Raw genomic sequence first — 11678 nt, forward strand, 5'->3', positions numbered from 1 at the left:
AAAACTATACACAACTTCTAATATATGTATAGCTTCAGACTGCTGTTGCAAGAACACGCATCACCTCTGATTCTGAGAGAGTGAGGCACAGTTCCTTTATCAGCTTTTTCTGTTCCCTCCCTGTTTTGAGTCACTGAGATGGGAACTCAGTCCACCAGATGTTTTGAGTTACTATCCTGAGGTGAATTTTTTTTCATGTGCGAGTAGGAAATTCCCTATTGTAAACCTTGGGTATATGCCCTGATTGTGCAAAGGAAGGGGGAGGGAATGAAGCTTTAGATATCACAATGAGTCAACTCTCAATGGTGTGATGTTGGGAATTGTATGTAACCATCAAAACAATATTGTTGAAATTAATTACTGGCTGCTGCTTTATTGTTGGAAAATTTTGAATCTAGTATTACAACAACATTATAAACTATCTAACAAAAAATAATTTTTCTACATGATCATCATAGGACAGCTGTCCTTGACTAACATCACTACATTTGGGCTTCACACCATGCATTTTCTTTTGCACTTCTCACTACACTGTGTGTCACGTAGCAGAGACTGTATTCACAATGATGGTTATATATTCCATGGCTGTTTTCTTCATTGGTGAGTTTTCATTATCTTAACTTTTGCTTCCCTGTGGAAAATGTAGAAGATATCTTGCATATCATTTCATGTAAAAAAAAAAGTGCTTATTGAACTGCAAAAAGTCAAAATTTCCGTGTTTAAACCTTTTTAATAATTTTAAAGATGCGTCTCCTGCAGCCAACTTTGTAAAATTCAAGGAAAAAAATGAACCACTGCAGTACTAATCAGTCTATTACAGGATGCTATATAAAAGTAATTTTGCCTTCAAGACAAAATCACAATTATTACAATGCAAAATTGCAACATAAGAGAGAATGGTATGACATCTGTTGACACTAAAGAAGAACATAATTCAAAAGCAGATTATATGGCTTTAATTAAAAGATATTCTGCAGCTAACTTGGATTCCTGAAGATAACCAGAAGATTGTAAATTGTGTCGAGTATTCAAATGAAGTTATGAGCAAGATTTTTGAGGAACTCATCACAGTCAGATCGCATGCAAAATAATAGTATATAATTCCCATATGTCTATTAATTGTTTGCAACGTTTATTTTTGAGTTCATTTCTACTTTCTAAATATTGTTACTGAATGAATACCCAACATGATTTGCTGCTGTTGATAGAAGAAATTTGGGCCAAAACATTAACAACTTTCTAGATGAATTATCAATTTGCATGTTTTACATCAATACAAATAGGAAATATCTGGAGCTGTAATTTTAACTGCTTAAAAGTCTTGCATGTATTTATGTTGATATTACTGATGTAACATTGGCAACTACAGCATAAACACACTTAGGATTTTGTTTGTCTAAAAGATTTTGTTTAACTAAAGCTGGCTGACCAGACCAGTCTGAGGGACAGATTATTGCAAAACTTGTGTGGTTTCCTAGAATTCATGAAGGCTTATATCCTTAGTTCTCCTTTTACCTCATCCTCAAAACACCAGATGCCCCCGATCTATCAATACCACAAATGATCCTGACTTTTATTCATTCCACTAGATCCCACGTACCAATCTTGGTTACCTTTCTGTTATGATCTAAAAGTACAAAACCACATTGTTGCAATCCACAAACTTCCTTTCCTTTTCTCTGAAAATGTCATGCTAGATCTGCTTAAACTTTGATAGATGTGTGTAGGTCGATGTGATAACTTTGATAAATTTTGATATCACTATGAATCAAAGGTTTGAGACTGAGCGACTGAGCTTGACTTGCCTGCATTGGCCTCTTTGCCCATTGAACACTTTGCATTAATCTTCCCCAGTTATTTTTCTACTTCATTTCATGGATTGTTGAACCGGCAGATAAATGACATGAAAGTAGGACAAAGGATAAATTTATATTTGATAAAGACCAGTATAACCTAGTTTAATTGTGAGTAAAGAATTGAAATATAACTATTTTCAAAAGTCCATTTTTTTTGTGTGTTGCGTAACTTCTACATATGCACTTCGTTAACTTGTATTACATTTTTATATTTATTTTCATTAATTTCTGGTTGCTGTTTTTAAAGTTTCTTTAAGAAATATGTGTGTTTTCATATTTCTAGGGGTGACTTTGTGTTGTATTGTTTTCCTGATTTTTGTTAAATATTCAATATGGCATACAGAATTAATGTCAGTTTGAAAAGTGGACTGTTTTCTAAAAACAGTGCTGTGAATATACAGTAGGTTCAGCAAACATCTAAGAAGGGAGAAACAAAGTTCCCATTTCCATCCAATGCTTACAACATGGCGAGTCTTCAAAAAGGTGCAGAAGCTAACTACAGAGTCTGATTTCTAGCAATTTTACTGTAAATTTAAAACATTCTTGCAAGTTTTTCAAAATAATTCAAGGAACTGCGTCCTTCAAAATGAACTATGTGCAATATTTTGATACCAAATAGTTATCATGTTTTAAATACATTTTTTATTGCAGTTAAATTATTATCAATCATTTAATATATGCATATTTAACTGAAATTTATTTCCATGCCTTCAGAATGCAGAATGTCATAAATAGACTAAGCAAATTGCTTAAACCTGGAGGGATGATATTATTTCGGGATTATGGCAGATATGATATGACTCAACTAAGATTAAAGAAAGGTAATTTCTTAAATTTTTATTTAAAATTTGTATGAAAATTCTGTAGGTCAATCATTTTAGATGTTTGCAATTAGGTTATCATTTTGTGTGAATTTCTATCTTCATTTTCTTCTCTTCCTTTTTTTGGTGGTGACTCCAGCATTGCTGCAATTCTGATATGATGGTCCCTGAATTTTGGGATGCAATCTAGAATATTTAGTGATTGAAAAGATGGTCACCATTTGCCATCAAGTAATAAAGGGTTTGTTCTTGGGACTAACTGAAATTCAAGGGGGAAGAACACAACAAATATTCATTAAAATGGTTCTAAAATTTTATTTACTCATGATTTTAAAAATGAGTCATTGATAAAGTTATTGTAACAAAATAATTTCTTTCTGGGGTTAGTTTCAGCAAGATCATTCAGATTCCAAAATTTAGTGAATGAATGAGAACTTACACGCAACTATAGATCTTTACATTTAACAATGACCACAAAGGTAAGTGCAAATGAGACAAGTTAATCATCTTACCTGGGTCATACATTCATGTAATCCTGCCGTTACAGCTCCTTATTTGATTAGACTTACAGTGTGGAAACAGGCCCTCCGGCCCAACAAGTCCACACCGACCCGCCGAAGCGCAACCCACCCATACCCCTACATTTACCCCTTACCTAACACTACGGGCAATTTAGCATGGCCAATTCACCTGACCCGCACATCTTTGGACTGTGGGAGGAAACCGGAGCACCCGGAGGAAACCCACGCAGACACGGGGAGAACGTGCAAACTCCACACAGTCAGTCGCCTGAGTCGGGAATTGAACCCGGGTCTACAGGCGCTGTGAGGCAGCAGTGCTAACCACTGTGCCACCGTGCCGCCCACATTCTTTAAGCATTGAAGGACTTTTGTCTTTGGTGTCCTAACTAAATCCTTCCAGTCCTTTTGGAGCAATGTAATAATAAACGATAAATAAACACCACATCCAGTAGCAGGTTTTGAGAAGATTTGTAGCTCATGTTGAGGTTTTGGATATAGGTTTGCTCATTGAGCTGGAAGATTCATTTCCAGACATTTCATTACCCTACTAGGTAACATCTTCAGTGGGCCTGAGGCGAAGCAATGCTGAAAATTATCTGTTTGGGTTTCTTTGGATTGGTGATGTTATTTCCTATGGTGAAGTCACTCCCTGTTCCTTTTCTCAGGGGTGGTAGATGGGGGTCTAATTCGATGTGTTTGTTGATAGAGTTCCGGTTGGAATGCCATGCTTCTAGGAATTCTTGTGTGTCTTTGTTTGGCTTGTCCTAGGATGGATGTGTTGTCCCAGTCCAATACTCTTAACGAAACATTAATCAACCAAATTCCTATTAGCCGGTAAAATACCCAATAAACAACAGACTTTCAAAAATTGATTATATGGTATGTAAATAAACTAAGAACTTTTTTTTACAAAATGCAACTTTCAAATGATAACTGCCTATTTTGCAATGATATAAAAGCTCTTTGGAAAACAATCCCTCAACAGGTCGTCATCAAGATTTGCTGCTGCATAAAGTAGTATGTCACCATTAGCTGAAACTTGTTGCTAGGCATAGCAAAGATAAGTGATTTTGAAATAGATGTCTGCATTGAAAGTTCCACCTGTTATTTCAGTGGTTGTGTTTCTGCTGGCCTAGTTATACCACTAGTATTCTCCCAAGGGTGCAGATTGCACTGAGAAGTCTTTCCTACTAGATGCCCCAATTGCAAAATTCAGAACAATTTCCTGACATGTTCAAAGATTATTAAAGTAATATCTGCAATTGTATTGTAAAAGCAAATTCTGGATTTGATCCAATCATACTTCAGTTGTCAGTTGTGATGCATGCTGTTTCATTCTACAGTGAGAGATCGTATGATTGTATCTTTTGGAAATGGATATGTTTTCCAGCTGACATAGAACATTAAATTTAAGTCAATCCAAGGTTTCAAAACTTTGCTTGTATTTCATAGCCATTTGTATATATTTTGTCAGATAATGAAGCCTATTTGTCTAATGCCTGCATTTCTGTCTTTCTCTTTGAAAGACAGCAAATTACTCATTTTAATTAATGTTATTGTCTGACCACCTTCTGCCACTTCTCTCTATACCATTTACAGACATTGCCAAAATGATTCTTTTTTTCTTTGAAATGCTTTTCAAAAGTCAGAATTTAACACGATGAATGAAAAACTGTCTCTTGCACTCATGCTTGCTTACACTGACTTAAAGACCATTTTCATGAGTTCTGAAGCTATCAGGAATACATCTTGCTTTTCAGGTTGATGTAGCAGGTGAAGCCATTGAAATTGTTGCTGTCGTTGTGCAGACATGCCAAAACACAAATTCAATTTGCTAAGATTTACACTTTATCTTAAGATTTCTGTGCAAAATTTTGGATGTGGTACTTATTTTCAATAATTGTTTTCTCTTTTTACATGACCTGATATCTCCCCCTCTTTCTGCAAAAAAAAATAGTGCTGTATCCCTACTGACTTTCATTCTTTTACTGGAGGTAATTTAGCAATCAGAAATCTTCTCTCAATATGCGAAATCCATTTTGAACTACCCCTGCTTTGCCAGCTAAATTTCATCAATTAAGCTGATTTATGGCATCACAACAGTGAACAATAGTAAAAATCTGCATGTCCCCTCTTCTGTTTTGTTTTCCACAAGAGTTCTATATTTAGTATTTGCCATAATTATTGAGCGAGAAAAGAATACACAATCAGCAGTTCCTAAACAAAGGTTTCATGGCTGGTATTTGTTTTGCTGTGTGGTATGGGTACACTTATACTTCTCCCAGAAACTTCCTTGGCTGCCCCAGCACAAATAAATGTATTGGCTTTTCTGGTTGGTCTAACTGGCAGCACAGTTGAAGCTATACTTATCTACAGCCTAGATGAATGGGAGAACTGGCTGCAGAACTACTGCTTGGGAATAATATTGTACAAGATGTTTGTAACTTTCTAAATAATTCTGGTCAAACCACTGGCTGGTTGCTGCACAATTTCCCATTAAACAGAGGCTCTATCAAAATAACTGTCTTTCCTACAAGAGGTTGAGCAATGGGTGTATATGATTAATTTCAGTTTAGGAGTATCATTGTTGAGCCCAGTCCAATTCAAGAACTGACACACATCACCCCTGCCAAAAGTCACTGGTTAACAGTAGGCTCAAGAGTTCTTGCAGGTTTTTTTTGACTTCCTACCCTACGAGTGTAAAGTGAATTGTAGAAGTGTGGTCTGAGATCACACATTTTTTTCACAAATTAAGATCAAAACCCTGCTTTGCATGGTTTGTGTGTAGCAATTGTGATTGTATCATAATTTAATATCCTAATTTAAAATTGTATTGTAAGGAATGCTTGCATTTATGTCATACCATCTCAGTTTTGCTTCACCTAGTAGGAATCTTTGGCCACAACAGGACACTGAGTGATAAATGTTACTTCATCAGAAATATTTTGAATTTAATATTCAGCTGAAGCAATATGAATGTATGTACAAAAGCGACTCGAGATTATTTCAGTTTAATTTCAAGAATCTAAATATTTAAATTTTGTTATTAGGTCGTTGCTTATTTGGGAACTTCTATGTTCGGGGAGATGGTACTTGTGTTTACTTCTTTACAAAAGGTATGAATTTTAGTGGAGAAGTTGGCAGTATGCTTTATTGAGAGACATACAACATATATTCCCCAGGTGAAGAGCTCTTCAGAACAAATATATGGCATAAATAATTTAGTGTTTTCATTAATTTTTTACTTATACTTTTCATAATAAAGCCAAATAAATCTTCCATGGAAAATGTTAACACGAGCAAAGGGTGTTTTAAAAGCTCTCATTGGGTAGTATAAGCCCCTTGCCTACTGTCTGCTAATCTGTGGCTGAAATGTTAAATTCTTCCATGAAGATGGAAGAATGACATTCATGTCAAAATTGGCTTGAAACAGACTATCTTGAGTTGCAGAAAAAAGGTAATGGTTTAACTGCAACTTCATTGAAATAACACTGGATCCTGAGCTTTGCAAGAATTTAATATGTAGATACTGCCAATTCATTTGTACACCGTTCAAGAGAAATCACTTTTGTCAATATTAGTGGATAAACTACTCTAACAGTGGTAATTAACCACTCATCATACTGCTGGCATTACATGAATTAGCAAAATATATTTTCGTACCAACGTTGAGTCATAGAATACTACAATACAGAAGAGGGCCTTCTAGCTTATACCTACCCTGATTCATTCGGCTGTCCTGTTCTTTCCACATTGCATTTTACTTAACTCCTTTTGAAGGTTTACTTGAATCTGTACTCACCACCTTATCGGACTGTGCATTTAAAATTTGAACTAACCATTGTGTAAAACCGTTTTCCAAATGTTGTCTGTCTTTTATCTTTATTTTCAAGTTTCTCCATGGCTATCACTCTTCCTCTTTAATCATCTTCATTTCCAATCTTCAAAATTAGTCCTCCCTCTGTTCTGGCTTCTTGAGCATCTCTGATTTTAGCCACTTCACTGTTGATGGCTTGGCCTTTAGCTGCCACTAAAGCCCTAAACTGTGAAATTCACTCTCTACACTTTTCTGCCTTGACTCCTCATTTGTCATTTAAGACACCTTAAAAGGGAGCTAGGGTGGAAGTTTAGACTAAGAACAAACAGTTGTTATCTCTGGTTTGTTGCCTGTGCCATGTGCTAGTGAAGCAAGGAACAGGAGAGAGCGGAGCTGAACACATGGCTATAAGGATAGTGCAGCAGGGAGGGTTTTGGATTCTTGGATAATTGGAGCTCTTTCTGGGGAAGGTGGGTCCTCTAAAGACAGGATGGTTTTCACCTGAACAAGAGTGGTACCAATATCCTGGGGGAGAATTTGCTAATGCTCTTCAGGGGGTTTAAACTAATGCAGCAGGGGGATGGGAACCTGAATTGTAGTTCCAGTGTACAGGAGATTGGGGTTAGTGAGGTCAGGGATAGGTTTAAAAGGTCACGAGAGGGCACCGGCAGTCAGGATGTTGGTTTGAAAGTGTGTACTTCAATGCAAAGAGCATTCGAAATAAAGTGGGTGAACTTGCAGCATGGATTGGTATCTGGGATTTCGATGTTGTGACCATTTCAGAGACATGGCTGGAGGAGGGACAGGAATAGTTGTTGCAGATTCTGGGATATAGGTGTTTCGATGAGTACTGAGAAGATTGGGTGGGGCTGAGGTGGGGGTGCAGGGGTGGCATTGTTAATCAAGGGTAGTCTTACAGCAGCTGAGAAAACATGCAACGACTCATCCACTGAGGTAGTTTGGGCTGAGCTTAGAAACAGGAAAGGAGAGGTCACCCTGTTGGGAATTTTCTGTAGGCCTCCAAATTGTTCCAGGGATGCAGAGAAAAGGATGGCAAAGATGATTCTGTATAGGAACGAGAGTAACAAAGTATTGTTATGGGGCCAAAAGAGAAAATGCTGGAAAATGTCAGCAGGTCTGACAGCATCTGTAAGGAGAGAAAAGAGCTAATGTTTTGAGTCAAACTGATCCTTTGTCAAAGTTGTTATGGGGAACTTTAACATCCCCAACATTGACTGGGAATATTATAGTTTAATTAGTTTAGATAGGTCAGTTTTTGTTCAATGTGTCCAGGAGGGTTTTCTGACACAGTACGTAGACAGGCCAACAAGGGGCAATGCCATATCCGATTTGGTAATGGGGAATGAATCCGGCCAGGTGTTAGATTTGGAGATAGGTGAACACTTTGGTGATAGTGACCACGATTCGGTTATGTTTACAGTAGCAATGGCAGGGATAGGTATATATCGCTAGTTCTCTCTGTATTCTATGTGATCGAACCTTGCTAACAGGTCTGCAATGGGGAATCGTGTCGAACATCTTACTGAAGTCCATATAGATCACGTCCACTGCTCTGCCCTCATTAATCCTCTTTGTTACTCCTTCAAAAAACTACCAGCTGATCCAAGCAAAGAGCACACCCGTGAATTAAACACATTGACCAGGACTTTGGATCTAGTCCTTCAGAGTTTCCTATGCGTAGGTGACTTCTACTGCCTTCCAAAGGTACACAAAGCCAACACACCAGGACATCCCATCCTGTCCGGCAATGACACCCTGTGTGAGAATCTCTCTGGCTATGTTAAAGGCATCTTGAAACCTATTGTACAGGGGATCCCCAGCTTCTGTCGTGACACTACGGATTTCTTACAGATACTCAATACCCACGGACCAGTCGAACTGGGAACATTCCTCGTCACAATGGATGTTTCAGCACTCTATACCAGCATCCCCCACAATGATGGCATCGTGGCAACAGCCTCAGTACTCAACACCAACAGCTGCCAATCTTCAAACACTGTGCTACAACTCATCCGCTTCATCCTTGATCACAACGTCTTCACCTTTGACAACCAGTTCTTCATCCAGACACGGAACAGCTATGGGGACCAAATTTGCACCCCAATATGCCAACATCTTCATGCACAAGTTCGAACAAGACTTCTTCTCTATGCAGGACCTCCAACCAACATTATACACCAGGTACATTGACGACATTTTCTTCCTCTGGGCCCATAACGAGGAGTCACTGATAAAACTACACAGTGATATCAACAAGTTTCATGAAACTCACCATGGACTACTCTGATTATCTGTCTCATTCTTGGACACATGCATCTCCAACAAGGATGGACACCTCAGCACCACACTACCGCAAACCCACAGACAACCTCACAATGCTATACTTCTCCAGCTTCCACCCAAAACATGTTAAAACAGCCATCCCCCTATGGACAAGCCCTACGCGTACACCAGATCTGTTCAGATGAGGAGGATCATGACGGGCATCTGGAAGTACTCAGGGATGCCCTCACAAGAATGGGGTATGATGCTCAACTCATCGACTGCCAGTTCCGACGTGCCACAGCAAGGAACCGTAATAACCTCCTCAGTAGACAGACACGTGCAGCAACCGACAGGGTACCCTTCATTGTCCATTACTTCCTAGGTGCTGAAAAACTACGCCATGTTCTTCATGACCTGCAACACATTGTCAATGAGGATGAGCACCTCGCCAAGGTCTTCCCCACACGTCCACTGCTTGCCTTTAAACAGCCACCAAACCTCAAACAGATCATTGTTTGTAGCAAGCTGCCCGGCTTTTAGGACAACTCCTTACAACCCTGTCATGGTAGGTGTTGCAAGACGTGTCAGAATGTGGACATGGATACCACCATTACACGTGGGGACACCTCCCACTGGCAGGTACTCATGTGACTCAGCCAGTGTTGTCTATCTCATACGTTGCAGGCAAGGATGCCCTGAGGCATGGTACATTGGGAAAACTGAGCAGAGGCTACGGCAACGAATGAATGGGCACAGCACAACAATCAACAGACAGGAGTGCTCCCTCCCAGTTGGGAAACACTTCAGTGGTCCAGAACATTCAACCTTGGGCCTTCGGGTGACCATCCTCCAAGGTGGACTTTGGGACAGGCAGCAACGAAAAGTGGCCAAGCAGAGGCTGATAGCTAAGTTCCATAACTATAGGGAGGGCCTCAACTGGGACCTTGGGTTCAAGTCACACTGCAGGTGACCACCATTGCACTATAGACACACAGGCACTCCTATATACACACACACACACACACACACACACACACAGACACAGTTCTTAGTTGCGCTAATTGTTTATCTAGTTTAAGGTTATAATTTAGTTTAGAATTTAAAGCATAATTATAGGCATCAAGTACTTACTTTAACGAGGCTAACTTTATGCAACTTAAAAATGTAATAAATTTTAATAAGTTTTTTTCTTCTCCAACAGAAGAAATTTCAAATATATTCACTTCGGCTGGATTGAAGGAAGTTCAAAATTTAATGGATCGACGACTTCAAGTTAACCGCAAAAAAAGAATTGCAATGCATCGTGTTTGGGTGCAATGCAAATACCTAAAGCCGTCTGTAAACTATTTAAGATAAGATTTAAAATGTTTATTTTTGCATTTTTTTTTAAATGATGTTGCTCCAGGTGGAAAAGTTTCACTACTGTATGCTGTTAATTTATTTCTGTTCCTTGAATGCATAGGTATATTTTTTCCTTTTTTCAAAATCTAATTTTACTTTAAATATTACAGTGAACCTGAAAGATGCGATTAAAATTTTGTTTGAAATATTTGATTCTTGTTATTCTGTATCTTTTTTTAACATGTTCACAAGATATTTCAAATAGCTCTCAAAGGTGCTACATGCCTGAATGCATCCTCTCTAGCATCAAGATGTGTTGCTATCATTCCTGTTATAAGAGAATAACTGTTGTGGTTCTGTTCGCCGAGCTGGAAGTTTTTGCTGCAAACGTTTCGTTCCCTGGCTAGGGAACATCATCAGTGCTATTGGAGCCTCCTGTGAAGCGCTGCTTTGATGTTTCTTCCGGTATTTATAGTGGTTTGTTCTTGCCGCTTCCGGGTGTCAGTTTCAGCTGTAGTAGTTTGTATGTGGGGTCCAGGTCTATGTGTCTGTTAATGGAGTTTGTGGATGAATGCCATGCCTCTAGGAATTCCCTGGCTGTTCTCTGTCTGGCTTGTCCTATGATGGTAGTGTTTTCCCAGTCAAATTCATGTTCGTGGTTGTCTGAGTGTATGGCTACTAGGGATAGCTGGTCGTGTCGTTTTGTGGCTAGCTGATGTTCGTGGACGCGGATTGTTAGCTGTCTTCCTGTTTGTCCTATATAGTGTTTTGTGCAGTCCTTGCATGGTATTTTGTAAACTACGTTAGTTTGGCTCGTGCTGGCTATTGGGTCCTTTGTTCTAGTGAGTTGTCTGAGTGTGGAAGTTGGCTTGCGTGCTGTTATGAGTCCTAAGGGTCGCAGTAGTCTGGCTCAGTTCTGAGACGCTCCTGACGTATGGTAGTGTGGCTAGTCCTTTTGGTTGTGGCATGTCCTCGTTCCGTGGTCTATCTCTTAGGCATCTGGTGATAAAGTTGCGTGGGTATCCGTTTTTGGCGA

General features: G+C 38.9%; 1 protein-coding gene across 1 annotated transcript in view; it reads left to right on the forward strand.

The window, feature by feature from the left end:
* The window catches only part of mettl8 (methyltransferase 8, methylcytidine), a 45705-nt gene extending 34883 nt beyond the window's left edge, over positions 1–10822 (forward strand). The window contains exons 8-10 of the mRNA XM_060827261.1: positions 2571–2677; positions 6249–6314; positions 10503–10822. Coding sequence (XP_060683244.1) covers positions 2571–2677; positions 6249–6314; positions 10503–10657 — 328 coding nt within the window. The 3' untranslated portion in view covers positions 10658–10822. The remainder of the gene's footprint in view (positions 1–2570; positions 2678–6248; positions 6315–10502) is intronic.
* Positions 10823–11678: the final 856 nt, after the last annotated feature.

Source organism: Hemiscyllium ocellatum, chromosome 7 (genome assembly GCF_020745735.1).
Source record: "Hemiscyllium ocellatum isolate sHemOce1 chromosome 7, sHemOce1.pat.X.cur, whole genome shotgun sequence".
NCBI lineage: Eukaryota > Metazoa > Chordata > Chondrichthyes > Orectolobiformes > Hemiscylliidae > Hemiscyllium > Hemiscyllium ocellatum.